Genomic DNA, 16,856 nt, shown 5'->3' on the forward strand with positions numbered 1-16,856 from the left:
CAGCCCTGGGAACACAGAAAAACCAAGCTGGCCCAGCTCTCAAGAACCTCCTGCTTGGGGGAAGCTAGGTGGCGCAGTGGATAGAGTACCAGCCCTGGAGTCAGAAGGACCTGAGTTCAAATCCGGCCTCAGACACTTAACACTTACTAGCTGTGTGACCCTGGGCAAGTCACTTAACCCCAATTGCCTCACCAAAAAAAAAAAAAAAAGAACCTCCCGCTCTCACCAGGGAAAAGTAGATACAAAGAAAGTCCAGGCCTAGAGGCACCCGCCGAGGCTAACTCCAATTCAGGGGTGTAGACAGCAGGGCCTTGGGCACCTGAGGAAAGGAGTCTAAACAAGATTGGACTGTGACGGCCCAGGTGAGAGGTACTGACGTCAGTCTGAACCAGGCTGGTGACTAGAGGGCAGGGACAGGGGCGGGATGCTGGGGAGGGACAAAGGACAAGATCTGGCCACTGAATACGGGGTTGAGGGAAAGAGAAGGGTCTCTGAAGGGGTGGGCCCAGGGCGCCCTCAACAGCCACAGGCAAGCTCAGATCGGGGTAAAGTCTGTTCCGGACGTGTTGTGAGCTGAAGATTTACACCAGATTTACATTCCTACATGGGAAGATGATACTTGTAACTCATAAGAACTTTCTCATTATTGGGGCACAGGTGTGAATTGAAGGGATGAGAGGAACGCACCAGAAGGGAAAGGGAGAGGTGGAATGGGGTAAAGTATCTCAAAGAAACGAGAAAAAGCTTATGCAGCGGAGGGGAAGATGGGGGAGGTGTTAGGAGTGAGTGAGCCTTACTCTCATCAGAAGTGGCTCAAAGAAAGAATAACATACACACTCAATTGGGCTTAATAATCTATCTTACCCTGCAGGAAAAGAGGAGGGGAAGGGGGGAAGGGAGGGCAGATTGGGGGAGAGGGAAGTCAGAAGCAAAACACTTTTGAGGAGGGACAGGGTGAAAGGAGATAGAGAATAGAGTCAATGTCATGGGGAGGGAATAGGATGGAGGGAAATACAGTTAGCAATAGTATAACTGTAAAAAATTTTTTGAAGCAAGTTTGTCTGATAAAGGCCTCATTGCTCAAACACATAGAGAACTGAGTCAAACTTATTAAAGTAAGAGCCATTCTCCTATTGATAAATGATCAAAAGATGTGAAGACTTTTCAGAGTAAATAAAGCTATCTATAGCAATATGAAAAACGCTCTAACTCACTATTAATTAGAAAGATGCAAGTCAAAACAGTCCTGGGATACTACCTCATACCTACTGGATTGCTAATAAGACAGCAGAGGAAAATGATGATTGTTGTAAGGGACATGAATGCACTGTTGGTGGAGCTGTAAACTGAGCTGGGCATCCTGTAGGGCAATTTGGAACTATGGCTAAAGGGCTATGGAACCCTGCATACTTTTTTTTTTTTGGTGGGGCAATGAGGGTTAAGTGACTTGCCCAGGGTCACACAGCTAGTCAGTGTCTAGTGTCTGAGACTGGATTTGAACTCAGGTCCTCCTGAATCCAGGGCTGGTGCTTTATCCACAGCACCACCTATAAAAAAGAGAGAAAAAAAACCCAAAAAGTCAGAGGACCAATATGTACAAAAATGATTTGTGGCAGCCCTTTTCTGGTACAAAGCACTAAAAATTGAGGAGATGCACATTAGCTGGGGAACAGCTATGGGATGAGATTGTGATGGAACAATGTTGTGGTATAAGAAATGATGGGGGGCGGGGCGGCTAGGCCAAAAAAAAAAAAAGAAAGAAAGAAAGAAAAAGAAATGATGGAAATGATGAGCAGGATGCTCTCAGAGAAACCTGGAGAGACTTACATGAGCTGATGTAAAGTGAAATGTATTGTATAAAACGTAACAGCAATGTAGTAAGATGATCAGCTGTGAAAGGCTTAAAATTCTCAGCACTGCAGTGACCCAGAACAACTCTGAGGGACTTATGAAAAATGCAATCCATCTCCAGAGAAAGAACTGATTGTGTCTGAATACAGATTGAAGCACAGTTTTGTTTAGTTTCTTTTTCTTAAATTTTTTTTGTCTTTTTTTTCCACAACCTAATATGGAAATGTGTTGCATGACTATATGTGTATAACTTACAATGAATAACTTGCGGGGTTTTTTTTTGGGGGGGGGGGCGGAATTTGGAACATAAAGTTTTAAAAATAGATATTAAGAATTGTTTTTACATGTAACTGGGGGGAAATAAAATAAAATTCTAAATAAATAAAGACATCTAAACAACTGGAGAAATATTAACCATTCATATGTGGGCCAAGCCAATATGAAAAAAATTATAATTCTACCTAAATTAATTTACTTATTCAGTACCATATCACTAAAACTACCAAAAGACTACTTTATAGAGCTAGAAAAAAAAAACAAAATTCATCTGGAGGAACAAAAGGTCAAGAATATCAAGGGAATCAATGTGGGGAAAGTAGGCAGGAAGAAGACCTTGCTGTACTGATCTCAAACTGCCCTGGAAAGCTGTAATCACTAAAGCAATCTGGTACTGGGGAAGAAAGAGAGAGGCCGATCAGTGGAACAGATCAGGGACAAGATATACAGAAGCAAGTGAGCTCAGTAACCTGATAAGCCCCCAAATCCCAGCTACTGGGCCAAGTACTGGCTATCTGACAAAAACCATTGGGAAAACAGAAAGCAGTCTAGCAGAAACTGGGTGTCAACCAACATCTCATACCACACACCAGGATAAGCTCAAAATGGGTGCGTGACTTAAATATAAGGAGTGACAGCATAAGCAAATTAGTGGGTACATGGAAGAAATTACCTGTCAGATCTAAGACTAACAGAGAAGTTCACAGGAGATAAAACAGATCATTTTGATTACATAAAATTAAAAAGGTTTTGCACACACAAAACCAATGCAATTATAATTAAAAGAGAAACAGAACATTAAGGAGGGAGGAAATTTCTCTGATAAAGGTTTCATTTCTTTTTTTCTTTTTGTGGAGCAATGAGGGTTAAGTGACTTGCCCAGGGTCACACAGCCAGTGTCAAGTGTCTGAGGCCAGATTTGTACTCAGGTACAAATCCGGGGCCAGTGCTTTATCCACTGTGGCACCCACCTGCCCCTCATTTCTAAGATTTATAGGGAACTGAGTCAAATTTACAAGAGCCATTTGCAACTGATAAATGATCAAAAGACATGAATAGGCAGTTTTCAAAGGCTAGCAAGAGGCATATGAAAAAATGCTCTAAATTGCTAATAACTAAAGAAATGCTAATTCAAACAACTCTTGAGGTACCACCTTATACCCATCAAATTGGCTAAGTTGACAAAAAAGAAAATGACGAATGCTGGTAGGGAGGTGAGAAAACAGGTACACAAATGCATTGTGGGTAGAGCTGTGAACTGTGGAAAGTAATTGAGACATATGCCCCAAAAGCTATTACAGTTTATAGCCTTTGACCCAGTAATATCAGTACTAGGTCCACAAGAATCGTCCCTCCATTGTACAGAAGAGAAACCAAGGCCCACACAGGTTAACAAGCATGATGCCCAAGGGCAGATGGTCATGCAGGGCTCCTTTCACAACGACTCACCAGCTGGGCACTGGAGCCAGAGCAGAGCAGTGTGTTTTACACACACACACACACACACACACACACACACACACACACACACACACTCACACTCACTCACACCAATGTCTGGGGGGGACCCAAGTCTCCCTGCTGCCTGGCTCCATAACTTCCCCCATGCCCTCTCTGCCCTGGGGTCTGGTCATCCATACCATGGGGGCAATCAGGCGTTCACAGACTCCCTTTCTGGCTCTACCAAAAAGGAAGCTCAGGCCCATCCTCCCTTCCCTGCTCTGAGGTCAGGGCCAGCTGCTCCCTCCCTTGGCCAGTGCTTCCTGGCCAGCCCCACCCCTCAGTGCACCTTCCAAAGGATGGTTCTTCGGTAGTGCTTCTCAGCCTGGAGCGTCTTCCTGGCCTCCTCCCTCTGGGCCACGGCGTTTTCCCTCCAGAGGTGAAACACCCACCTAGAGGCAAAGCAGAGGGAACAGCTTGGCAGCCCTGCCCCCCACCCCTGCCCCCCAGCCCCTTTGGGGAGCCCTGGGGCAGGGACAGGTTAAATCTAGATGGGGACAAGCCCGAGAGATGAGTGCCCCCAGCCCAGCATGAGAGAGCTCTCCCAGAAGCATGATGAGGTGGGCCAGGCATGAGCATAAGATGCCCCTCTCTGTCCTCTAGGGTCTTTGGCCTTTCTTTGTACCCCTGATGCTTAGCACAAGGCCTGACACCCAGCAGGTGCTTAATCAGTGTTTAGTGACCAGCAGCTGACTGCCTCTGGAGTCACACAGACTGGTGTTTTGTCCCCTCATTATGGTCAAGGCTGAATGCAATGGAACACTTTCCCAGTAGCACCCCCCCAGGCTCTGCACACAGCAGGTGATTAATAAATGCACGGAGGGTTCTGAGACAGGAAGCAGAAATAGAGACTGGAGGGCACCGGGGGAACCTACCGCAAGAGCTCCTGGTGATGCTGCTCCTCTCTCTCTGCCACCTGGCACAGCACGGCTTGAACCCTGCCCTGGTAAGTCTGCAGGAAAAGAAGCCTGGGTTTACCGTCAAGAAACCAGGCCACAGAGGGTCACCTTCTCCCTGTGTGGCCTCAGGGCACGGGGTCTGCTCCAGAAAGGTCCAACACGTCCCACACCAAGGACAGCCCATGACCAGAGAAGCCACACAGACAGATCCCCGGCCTGAGGCTGGAGAGCCTGATGACCAGTGCACCTGCCTCCCAGGACACACCTCTGCCCTCAGGCAGGTTGGTCCCTGTGGGTTTGAGGCCTGGGGAGAAAGCCTCCCCCTGGACAGTCAACAGGGAGCACAGCTCAGCAAGAAGCCCTGAAGGGTTAAAAAGGGTCCTGTGATGTTTAATGGGGCCTTGACCTCTCCACTTGTGCTTTCACAGGCCAGCCTGGCACCCCACGCAGGGGAGCCCAGGAGGGCCCTTCCCCCAATGGGTGGCATCCAAAGCCACTGTTCCAGACCTGTCCCAAAGACTTGACCACAGGGCCTCCACCTCCGGCTCCCAAGGATTCTCCCCCATGCCTGGAAGGCTCTCCTGCCTGCCTCCCCATGGGCAGAAGCCTCCTCCGTGCAGCTACCATCCTGGCAAGATTCCCTTCAGCTTGCCCTGGCCAGAGGTCATGGGCACAGGGCTGTTGGCGCTGTCTCTGCCATGGGGAGGGGAGCTCCCTGAGCTGGATGCTGGATCCCTCACATTCAGCACACAGCAGGTGCTTGTGAACGAGAGGAAGTGAGGCGCAGGAGGCACGCTGGCCTGGCCTGATGCACCCTAGAGGTGGGAGGGCAGGAGTTCCCAGCCAGCTCCGCTTCTGCAGGCACCTGCTGACACAGCACACAGGGAGGGCAAGCCCGGGGGAGAGGAAAGCCTCCTACCATCCATGCGGCCAAGGCCCTGCGCAGCAGCATCTGGCGGTAATGGCGATCCGCTAGGGCCACCTTCTCCCACTTCACATTCTGGAGGGCCACGTACTAGAGGGAGGGACACACACATAGAGCGAGAGGGGGAATGTGAGGGGGAAGGGGCACGGCAGCCACAGCAGAACCTCCCCGGTGCCTGGAGCTAGCGCTCCTTTCCAGGGGCATGCCCCCCCCCCCGCCCCCCGGGCACGCCCGCAGCTCACCTCTCGCCACTTGATCCAGGTCACACGCACGAGCAGACGTGAGCTGAACACCGCAGCCCTCACCTCTCCAGCCTGCCTGAAGGAGGGAAAAGGAGCAGAAGCTGGCTTTGACCCGCAGCCTGGACCCAAACCTCCCCCCCGCCTTTCTCCCTGACCCCTGGCAGAAGCGTGCTCTGAGGGGCAGCAGGCCCCCTTCCCCGAGTCAGACGCTGGGGCCCTGGGGCCCGTAGGGGCTGTGCTTTGGGTTGCCAGGACCTTGGGTCGGGAAGACATTGGAAAGTCTGACCAAGAGGTCACTTTCAGTGGGGCAAAGGTCAACCAAAGTGACTGGAAGGAAGGAGCCCGAGGAAGGAGGGTCGAAGACAGGTCTTGGAGGACGGGACCAGAGCCAGGGGGTTCAGACCAGAGGCAGGGGTCAGTGCTAGGGATGAGAGGGCATGGAGAAAGAAGCAGCCAGAGAACAGAGAGGCTGGAGGGGGGGCTCGCAGAGCTCCCCCGAGAGGGTCTCCTTCCTGTAGAGACTGGAAGAGACTGGGAGGTAAAGGGGGCAGCAGCACGAGCCAGGGCTGGGCAGGGTCTTGAATGCCAGACAGGGTGTGAGTGACATCACCAAACAGACAAAGCCGGGGCCTTAAGTTCCATGAGTGTGGGCCCCAAGAGGGGTCCTGGAACTCTGGGCCCAAAGGAGACCCCTGTGGGCCACGAGAGCCATCTTCTGGGGTCTGCAGGTGGCACATGGCACGGAAGGAGTGGATGGGCTCCTCCGGGCTCCACGGGGCAGAACCCAGAACCAGTGGGGGGGTGCGCCTCTTGGGGCCCTCCCCCCCAGATAGCCCACATCTCAGCATCTTAGGGGACCTTACCAAGGAGGCCTCAAAGCCCAGGCTGGTGAGGGGCTTTGTGAAGGAGAAGCCGGCTCCTCCAGTCACAGCCCTGACTCACGGAGCCCCCTCCAGCATCCCTGATGGGGGCGCCGGCCCTCATGCTAACCCTCCAGCAAAGGGGACTCAGCTGCTCCCCCCCCCCACCAGTCCTTGTTCTGCCCTCGGGGGCCAAGGAAGCTGTGGCCCCAGCAGGGGCCAAGCACAGGAGAGCCGACCACAGGGCCACCCTCCAGCCCCGGGCCTGGCTCTTCTCTTAGCCAGCTCTCACCAGCTGCTTCCTCTGACCTCCGAAGGTTTGGTTGCTGGTCCCCAAGCACCCCGGTCATGGCCCTCTGCAGGGACCACGTCCCTTCCAAAAGGACGGGCTGCGGCCAGACCTGGTTGGACTCAATCCCTCTCTCCTTGTCCTTCCTGACCTGGGGCTTCGGGGGAGGCGGCCCAGAAGGACCCTCCGGGCTCTCCCGGAGGAGGAGCTGCCCTCCCCCTCCATCCCCTCCTTTGGCTGTGGCTCACTGGTCTTTGGCCTCCACCCCTAGGCCATTCTACCCCATTGGCTTCAACCCCGAGGCCGCCCAGAGCCACCCACCCTCAGAAAGACTCCCAGTGAGAGCCCCCGGCACCAGGACCAGGGGCCACCCAGGTGGCGGCAGGACCTCAGCCCGAGGAGGTTCAGCAGGGCAGGGGAGGTGGGAGGGAATCTGAGAGGTACTTGCTGGGCTTGGAGGGCCTGAAGGTTCTGCTTCCATAGCTGGAAAGCCTTCTGCAGCTGCCTGTGGCGGTAATGGGCACGCGCGGTGGCCTGCCCCCCTCTCTCCATGGAAAGCTCAGCGGCCCGCCGGCGCCACATGGCCCAGGACTGCCGGAGCACCCGCTGTTCGGCATGGAGGACGGCCTACGACACAGAAGGGAAACAGAGGCCGGTGAGGGAGAGTCAGACGTGGGTGACATCAAATCCCCCGTCACCTCCCTCACAGAGGGCCCGTTCCCAGGGGCCCTGCAGAGGGGAGGCGGCTGGACGCCAAGCAGGGCTGGGGGCTCACCGTTCTCTCTGACTGTCGGGCTTCTTGCTGAAGACGCACCCTCTGCCACCATGCATCAAATGCCCACCTCTGCACCCTCTCCCTAAAAGGAGAAAGAGAGAAAAGGGCAGACACTGACCCAACAATCTCTGGAACAAAGCCCTTGATGTGAGCGGCCATCACACAGCTTGCCTGGAGGTCAGGCATGGGGGCAGACGCTGTGGCCTGGTTCTACATGAGAAGCCACCCATGCCCGATGCTGCGGGAGACCTTGCCACCCCTTGGGCCTTCCGAGGCCACAGCTGGCACTGCCGGCCCTCATGTCCAGCTGCCCAAGTGAGCGAGAAGTCCTGGGGGGAGGCAGCCCTCCCAGACTCTGGGATGGCTCTTGTTGGGATGAAGTGTTTCCTGGCCTCAAACCTAAACTGCCCCCTTTGCAGCCACCCCCTACCCCAGCTCTTCCCCCTCGGCTCTATGAAGAGAGTGCTCACCCCCCCCCACCCCCCCACCAAGCCCTCCTGTCTCTGCCTTCTTCACCTCCGCCTCAGGGCCCTCCCTACCTCCCCCACCTCCTTCTTAGGACCCAGTGCCCAGAACTGAACACCACACCCTAGAGAAGGATGGGGAGGGGGGGACTCTCAGATGCCAGCTGAGCAGCTTTGCCACCTTGTCCCACAAAACCCAGGACAAATCCGTGGAGCCATTAATCGCGTCACCCCCCAGACTACCCCCAGGCTGCTCTTCCCCAGCCCCTTTGGCCAAAGGGCTCTTTCTAGCAGGTAACAAACCTTTATGGACAAGAACGGACATCCAGGTAAACTAGTAACTGCCCATACCCGGATTCTGCCCTGCCGGCCTGAGGACGGACCACAGGGACAATGGCCGTCCTCTGGGGGCCTCCGCCTCCTTCCCCATAAAAGGAGGCGGCTGGGCTTGACCGGCTGCCGAGAGCCCGGCCAGATCTGTACCCATAGTCAGAGAGGTCAAGGGGCTGGCCCTAGCAGACCCAGCTAGCCAGGGTACCAAGCACCCCCTCAGAGCCGCCGTGTGTCCAGCCTTAAACAGGGAGTGACCATAGCTGTCAGAGGGACCTCCTGAACCTGCAGGAGGGATATGCTCTGCAAGACCCCAAAGGAGCTGCATGGACTTCGGTCTTCAGCTAAATGCTCAGTGACGCTCCCTTCAGTCATGCACATAAGCCAGAAGGGGCCAACACTGGGAACGCTGTTTTATTGGCCAGGACTGAAGTGCTCAGCTGCCCTATGGCCCACCCACCAATCACTGCGGCTTTAGGGTCTTGGGATGAGTCAGCATCCCAGAATGAACTGCCCACTGTGAGCCCCAGGCAGCCGGCTGCCACAAACACCAGACTCTGTCCCCCATCGGCTCCCCTGACTCTCCTGGGCCCCTGCTGTGGTCACCGGTGCAGCACCCCAGGAGGGGCCTCTGGACACCTGAGAAGGGAGGCAGGAGGCGCGATTCCATCTGCTGCTAAAAGGCAGTTTCCCTGGATACACCCGGCATGTCATTCAGGATGAGAAAAAATGCTTTGCGGGTCATGTCTCACTAAGAGCTGAGGGATGGATGGCGGAGAGCCCAGGGGGCCAGGAGTCGGGGGAGCTGAGTCCTGGTTCAGACAATGACATCGAGGAGGAAGAGGGACCTTCCCAGATCGGGACCTCTGGTTACTCATCTGGAAATATGGTGGCCTGGATGAGCTGATGTCCAAGCCCTGGCACAGCCTCCTAGGCTCTAAAGGCCAAGCACTCTATGAACACCACATCGAGATGCGACCATCAATTTATCCTCAACCCCTTCTCAAAGACCCTTAAGAAATATAGACAACACAGGGTGACCTGACTTCAAATCTAGCTGTGTGACCCTGGGCAAGTCACTTAATCCCAATTTGGGGGAGGAGGTAGAGACAGACAGACAACAAAGAGGAAGTGGTCTTTTTTCCCCCCTCTTTGGCTTTAGGATAACCATGGATGACACCCAAACTAGGACAAACTGTAGCAAGAGTATCCATTTTCCGAATTCCAAATCAATCCAGTATTTTTTTCTTTTTTTCAGTTATTTGTGAATTTTCAAAAATGAACTAAGACACTCACAAAAATCAAGAGCATTTCTATACAAAATAATGAAATCCAAGAGGGAATTTAAGAAAAAAAAAAAGGGGGGGGCAGCTAGATGGCACAGTGGATAGAGCACCGGCCCTAGATTCAGGAGGACCTGAGTTCAAATCCGGCCTCAGACACTTAACACTTACTAGCTGTGTGACCCTGGGCAAGTCACTTAGCCCCAATTGCCTCACCAAAAAAAAAAAAAAGTAAAGATCCATTCAAAATAACTCCAAAACCCCATAGGATAGCTGGGAGTCAAACTGCTAAAGCACACTCAGTACCTTATAAACACAGTTACAAGATCCTCTCTGAAGAAATAAAGGGCAATTTAAGCAACTAGAGGAATATTCAGTGCTCATGGCTGGGCCATGCTAACATAATAAAAATGACAATGCTGCAGAAATTAATTTCCAGATTCAGCGCTTTACCAACTGACACAGATCCAGAGACCCAGGCTGGCCTCCCAAAACCAGGCTGAGCTGACACAGATCCAAACCCAGCCAGGCTGCACCAGAGAAACTTAGCCCCGGAGCCTCTGAATTGGCTGCAGCACCAATGTCTTCTGGAACAAAGTTCACGGTCTGGTGAGGGTTGAGCGGTTGGCCGGGGAGAGATTACAGGGGTCTCTGCTGGGGCTGAGGTGGAATTCAGTTGTTCTACCCCAGCAGGGAACCAGGAAATCTTGAGTGGCAGAGGGGCACAGGCTCACTGGAGCTATCAACCACAGCAAACAAAATTTTGTTGCCTGGTTGAATAGCAAGTAGGTTTGGTGTTATTTACAGACCAGAGCACAGGCCAGGCGAGTAAAGAACCCGCCCCTCCTTAAATCATACCACCTTGGACCCCCAAAGCTTGGGACAGTGCATTCTGGAAGCAGTGCCCACTTTTAGAAGGAGTTAAGAGTCAAGAAATAGGCAGGCAAAATGAGCAAAGATGCAGACCATAGGAAGTTTCTTTAGTGACGAGGAAGATCGAGGTGTACCTTCAGAAAAGGATAGCAATGTCAGGGCTCCTACAACCAAAGCTTCCAAAAAAATATGAATTGGTCTCAGGCCACAGAAGCATTCAAATAGGACTTTGCAGACAAAGTAAGAGAGGTAGAGGAAAAAATGAGAGTGGTGCAGGAAAGTCATGAAAAAAAGGTCAACAGCTTGAAAAGCCAAATGGAAAAGCTCTCTGAAGAAAATAATTGTCGAAGAATTAGGATTGAATAAGTGCTTTACCAATTAAAGTATAATGGGGATACTTTATGGAGCTGGATAAAATAATAGTAGAAATCACTTGAAGGAACAAAGAGATACAATACCAAGGGAAGTAATTAACTTCATAAAGGCAGAAACAAAGAGAAGGATAGGACTTCCAGACCTCAAACTATATGATCAAGCAACGATCCTCAAAACCACTTGAGAGTGGATAAAAAATGGAGAAGCAGATCAATGGAACAGTCTAGACAAGGAAGGTAAGAAATCACTAAACCTGATAACCCAGTTATTAATAAGCCCTAAAATGCAAACCACATAGGAAAGTACTCCTTAACAAGAGTTGTTGGGAAAACTGAAAAGCGGTCTGGCAGAAATTAAGTATGGACCAATATCTTATACAACATGGCACAATGAACTCGAAATGTTTATATGTCTTGAAAATGAAAGACAATATCATCAAGAATTTGAAAGAGAATGAGAGGGGGGCAGCTAGGTGGCGCAGTGGATAAAGCACCGGCCCTGGAGTCAGGAGTACCTGAGTTCAAATCCGGGCTCAGACACTTGACACTTACTAGCTGTGTGACCCTGGGCAAGTCACTTAACCCCAATTGCCTCACTAAAAAAAAAAAAAAGAGAGAATGAGAGGACCCTTCCCTGTATGGACAAGGGTTGAATCTTAACCAATCAAAGGATATAGCCTATTACAAAAGATAAAAGTAAAAATAGATTATTAGAATCCCATGAAATTGAAGTGTTTGTGTGAACAAAATTAATGCAACTTGAAAAGGAAGGGAAGTGTTCAACTGGGGAAAACCTTTTGTATCCAATATCTCTAACAGCAAAATTATATAGGCAACTAACTGAAAATATATGAGACCAAAAGCCTTTCCCCAGTAGATAAAGGACATGAACAAACAGCTCTCGAAAGAACTGAAAATGAAAGAACGAATCATCAATAACAAAAGAAACTCCAATCAAAACAACTCTGAAGTTTCATCCTCCTACACTCTGCTAAAAAATGTCAGTATCAGAATTTGAATTCAGAGCTTCTAATTACTTCCATTCCTCTCTCAATGATAGAGCCAGGAAATCAAATCAAGTGAAAATATTAACTGTTCAAGATCAGTTTCTAGGCTCTTAAAAAACCTCTAGGTTCACTGCCCCGCAAACAAAACAAACAAAACCCTCTAGGTTTATTTTGCTTCACTGGTTTTAAATAAACATGCAAAAAAAAAATTATTAAAAAAAATTAAATAAATAAACACACATATCTGTATACATATATATCTATGTTTATTTTACTTTATTGATAAAGGGACTGGTTTTGAAGATGTTTTTCCATAAATTTTGTTTTAATTTTCTTTTTTTAAGATAAAACTGGACTGACATATATTTTTACATTACCTCCCCTTCCCCTTATCCTTCCAAAGATTAATCCCTTGTAACAAATAATTTTCAAAAGGAAAAATGAAGTTCAGCAAAAGTAACCAACATATCAAAAAAGTCTGACATAGGCAGTATGCCACACCCAGAGTGCCCACCCATACCCCCAAAAAGAAGTGGGGGGAGGGGCTTTCTTACAATTCTTCTTTGAAGCCAAGTTTGGGCATAATTCCGGGTTCAAATGGTTCCACTACTGCTACCATCAGTCTTTCATTTACATTCTGGAGTAACTGTTCCTACCATTTTCCTGGTTCTGTTGCCTAGACTTCTCAAGCTTCCCCACAATGACATGTGTTTCTTACAATGCTCTAATAACACAGGACGTCCCAGCCTTCAGCTGAAGACTTCCAGCAGTGGGGACCCACTGCCTCAAGGTATCCCACATGCCCTCTCTCTTCCACAAGCACTAGCTCCTGCCTTCTGGGTCCAGAGTGGGTCAGGCTCATCGTTCTTCTACCTGGTGGCCTGTTGGAGGTGTAAGGACCACGATCTCACCACCACATCTTCTCTTTTCTGAGCTAACTGTTCCAGAGAGCGAGCCCTAGGTGGCGGTTACAAGGACCACGGCCACGCTGACTGCCCTCCTTCAGACTGAGAAGAGCCTGTCCATGTCTCTCCCAAAATGGGGTCCCTGGAGTTGGCTGTAATGCTCCAGATGTCACCCGCTCAGTACAGAGCAGTGGCCTAAGGCAGTAGGAAGAGGCCTGCCCTGAGAGTCGGAAGATATGGGTTTGAAACCCAGGTCCAGAGGGAATGCCCGTTAACTGGGGAATGGCCGAACAAGCTGTGGTACATGAATGGGATGGAATACTACTGCGCTATAAGAGATGGTGAGCGACACGCTTTCCAAAAAACCTGGCAGGACCTGTGTGTGCTGATGCAAAGTAAGCGGAACGAGAACAACTGAGACAATAAAGACAACCATGCTCTGATCGATGCAATGACCCCATGATCCATGACCCATGACCCATGACCATGGCCCGCCTCCAGAGACAATGTAGCACTCTGAAGGCCGACAGAAGCTGACTTTGTTCACTTCATTCTTGCTTTTTTTCCCCTTTTTTTGGCTAATATGGAAATGTTTTGCATAACTTCATATGTATAATGGATGTCATATTTCTTGCCTTCTCAAAAGGTGGGGAGGGGAGGAGAAGGAGGGAGAGAATTTAAACCTGAAAAGTTTTTAAAAAGGTCGTTTTACAGGAAGAAAGCAATCCAGGCCTAACACTTACTAGCTTTAGCTGTGACTGTGAATAAGGAACACATTTTCTGAGCCTCCGTTTCCTCATTTTGGGGCTAGGGAGAGCCCCAGAAAGGAGTCCAGATCACAGGAAGGGGACTCAGCCCCACAGTGATCACAAAGAGCTCACGTGGAGCATGAAGCTGTGGGCTGAGCGCTGAGTAAGAGCCCAGACCCAGCCTCAGACACTTCCCAGCTGTGCGATCCCGGACACGTTATTTCACCTGTTTACCTCAGTTTCCTCCTCTGTAAAAGGGGGTAATAACATGACCTACCTGCCAGGGTTATCATGAGGATCGGATGAAATACTATGACACACAGAGAAATGATGATGCAGAGACAAGGGAGCAGAACCAAGAGAATAATCCATCTGTGACGATAACAGCATCAGAGAGAAAAACAGCTTTGGACGACCTGTCTGTGCAGGACAAACCCGGAGTCCAAGGGAATGAAGGTGAGGCACGGTGCCAAAAGCAGCCGATACGTCTGTGCCGGCTGGCGGGGACTTTGCTGAACTGAAGGCTTCCTTTTTCAGATTTGGTTCAATTGGAGGAGTGGGAAAGACAGATAAATTTTTGTTTTGTTTTGTTTTGGTGAGGCAACTGGGGTTAAGTGACTTGCCCAGGGTCACACAGCTAGTAAGTGTTAAGTGTCTGAGTCTGGATTTGAACTTGGGTCCTCCTGACTCCAGGGCCAGTGCTCTATCCACAGCGCCACCTAGCTGCCCCTCAGATACATTTTTTAAAAACCAAGGTAAAAAGAAGCTGTGACCTCCAAGGCAGACCGAGCCCTCCCGGGCAAAGAAGAGGAGGGGAGCCAAAGCAGCCGACAGGCCGACCGTGTCTCTGAGGGCTCAGCATTCCACGTGAGCGGCAGAGGTGCTGGCTTCTGGGGAGGCGAAAGCCTGCTCCACCTGAGGGTCACGGGGACCAGCCCAGGCATGGCAGTGATCCCACGTGCACTGTGTTCAGTGACTTCACTCAAGTCACAGAACGTACCGTACTCCTGGCTTTGCATGGTTGTGTACGAGTCAGCCACTCCCTCACCTTGGGGCCTGGCTCAGTTATCACCCAACAGGACCCAACTCTCCACTCTGGCTCCTTACGGCCTAGAAGACCGAGGCCAAACTCCTCAGTATGGCATCAGAATCTCTCCACGGGGTAGCTAGGTGGCACAGTGGATAGAGCACCAGCCCTGGATTCAGGAGGACCTGAGTTCAAATCCGGCCTCAGACACTTGATACTTTCTAGCTGTGTGACCCTGGGCAAGTCACTTAACCCCAATCGCCTCACTAAAAAAAAAAAAGAATCTCTCTGCAGTCCATGGCCACAACAGGCCTCGACTGCCAGCTTCTCAAGCATCCACTTTGCCCAGCCATCCTCCGGCAGGTCAAGTCCCTTAGTCCTCACTGCCTCCCCTAGAGTCCCGTCCAAAGTCCTCAGCCTCAAACGCCATGCCCTGCCTCACAGGGTCAGCAGCACCTGAGGTCAGGGACAGCACAGTACGGAGGGTATCCTGAGAGATTCCGAACCGCGTGGTACCCACCTGTGAAAGCTTGAAGCCTCTGCCCGCCTCAGCCTCTGCTCCCGCCGCTGGTGGCTGAAGCTTCTCCAGGCCTGAAAGAGGATGGACAGGTTTCTGCTCCGATAGTGGCGATGGGCTTTGGTGGACTGCATCTGAACGAGAGCAAGGGCCCAAGCACAAAGAGTGGGTGAAAGGGTCTGCCAAAGAACAGCACATCCCCCAACCACCCCAGGCAAAAACACCCCAAATCACTGCCGAGGAGAGAGATGCGGGGAGCACCCCCTCTCAGCCCCAACACCGGCAGGAAGAGTCAGGGACAGAGGGGCCGTGGGAAGGCAGGCACGCCGAGGCACGGGGGAGCCGCAAGTGAGGCGATTGGCTGTTTGTATCCAGGATGCCAGGCCCAGGCACACCCAAAAAAGAAAGGTCTGCCATATACCAACAAGGAAGGCTCCCTGTGGCACTCTCTCCAGACCCCACATCCCCAACTGCCTCCTGGACATTTTAAACCCAGGGTACGAGACACCTCAAACTCAATGCCCCACCCCCACCTCCTTCCAACTTCCCTATTTCCTCCCAAGGCCCCCCCCATCCTTTGGGTTTCCCAGGATTTTATCTCTGCCATTAACCCCAGACTCCTCACTCTCGCTTACCCCACGTAGCCCATCGATGGCCAAATCCTGCCATCCCCAGCTGTTTCATCTCTCCCACCTGCCCCACACAGAGCAGAGGCCTGTGAACTGCCTCGCAGTAGGCATCCTTGCTTCCAGTCTCTCCTAACCACAGTCACCATCCCTCACACGGTCCCCACGGCAAGTTTCCTTCTGGGTAGGTCCGAAGGCACCTCACATCGCCACCCCCTACTCTGTCTGGCTTTTAACCTGGCCCCAAGCCCTCGCCAGCCTGGCTCCCAAGCTGTTGGTCACACACGGCACATTATTTCCCATCTTGGCATCCTTGCGCTGGCTGAACCTCGTGCTAGGAACGCGCTCCCTGCTTCCTGTTGGCAGGCACCTCGAGCACCACCTTCCAGCGGAGTCTTTCCTGGCCCTGACCCTCCTTCAGCCCCCTTGTGTTTCGCTACTTTAGACTTGTGTGTGTCTCCGCCTGCACTGCCCCTGAGTAAGGATGGTGGCATTTCTCTGTCCTTGTAGGCCCAGCACCCAGCCCACGACGGGCACCTCAGAAGGCTGACGCAGGTCCTCACTGAGCAGGAGATGCCGAATAGGGCAGGGTCCATGAATGTAGCGAGATGATTGTACTATAAGAAAGAGCAATGGGGAGGAAGCCAGAGACCCCTGGAAGACTTATAGGAACAAATGTTCAGGAAACAGAGAAGAGCAGGTGCAGAACCCAGCCCCTAAATTCAGCCTAAAGGCCAGGGCTCATCCTGGCCCCTCAGACCTTTGGATGGGACTGCTGGCCTCCTGGGCCTGACTGTGGACCCCCACCCTGGCAGCCACACCCTGAGTCAAGGAACTACATGTCTCTGGGGAGCTTTGGGGACACTCGGCTCATTTCCCTGTGGGCTGGGCCCGGTTTCCCCATCTGTCCAAGATCTTCGAGACGGCGCCTCACTCTAGTACTCCGTGATTCTGCTAAGATAGCACAGGAAGGCTACCCAGGTGCATCTTATTTACCTCAATTTTGCTGCTCCTCATCTCCAAGGACTAGCACAGGGCCTTGCGCACAGTAGGGAGGCCCATGGCCCATGATGGAGAACCATGG

General features: G+C 51.5%; 1 protein-coding gene across 4 annotated transcripts in view; it reads right to left on the reverse strand.

Moving 5' to 3' along the window:
* SFI1 (SFI1 centrin binding protein) overlaps positions 1-16,856 on the reverse strand; it is a 60,281-nt gene that overhangs the window by 12,144 nt on the left and 31,281 nt on the right. For 3 of the 4 annotated variants that reach the window (XM_043979943.1, XM_043979946.1, XM_043979945.1), the window contains 7 exons: positions 15,150-15,280; positions 7,618-7,699; positions 7,291-7,469; positions 5,694-5,769; positions 5,446-5,541; positions 4,503-4,579; positions 3,917-4,019 (listed from right to left, as the gene is read on the reverse strand). In XM_043979943.1, coding sequence (XP_043835878.1) covers positions 3,917-4,019; positions 4,503-4,579; positions 5,446-5,541; positions 5,694-5,769; positions 7,291-7,469; positions 7,618-7,699; positions 15,150-15,280 — 744 coding nt within the window. The remainder of the gene's footprint in view (positions 1-3,916; positions 4,020-4,502; positions 4,580-5,445; positions 5,542-5,693; positions 5,770-7,290; positions 7,470-7,617; positions 7,700-15,149; positions 15,281-16,856) is intronic. The other variant, XM_043979944.1, reaches the window with a different exon arrangement.

Source organism: Dromiciops gliroides, chromosome 1, assembly GCF_019393635.1.
Source record: "Dromiciops gliroides isolate mDroGli1 chromosome 1, mDroGli1.pri, whole genome shotgun sequence".
NCBI lineage: Eukaryota > Metazoa > Chordata > Mammalia > Microbiotheria > Microbiotheriidae > Dromiciops > Dromiciops gliroides.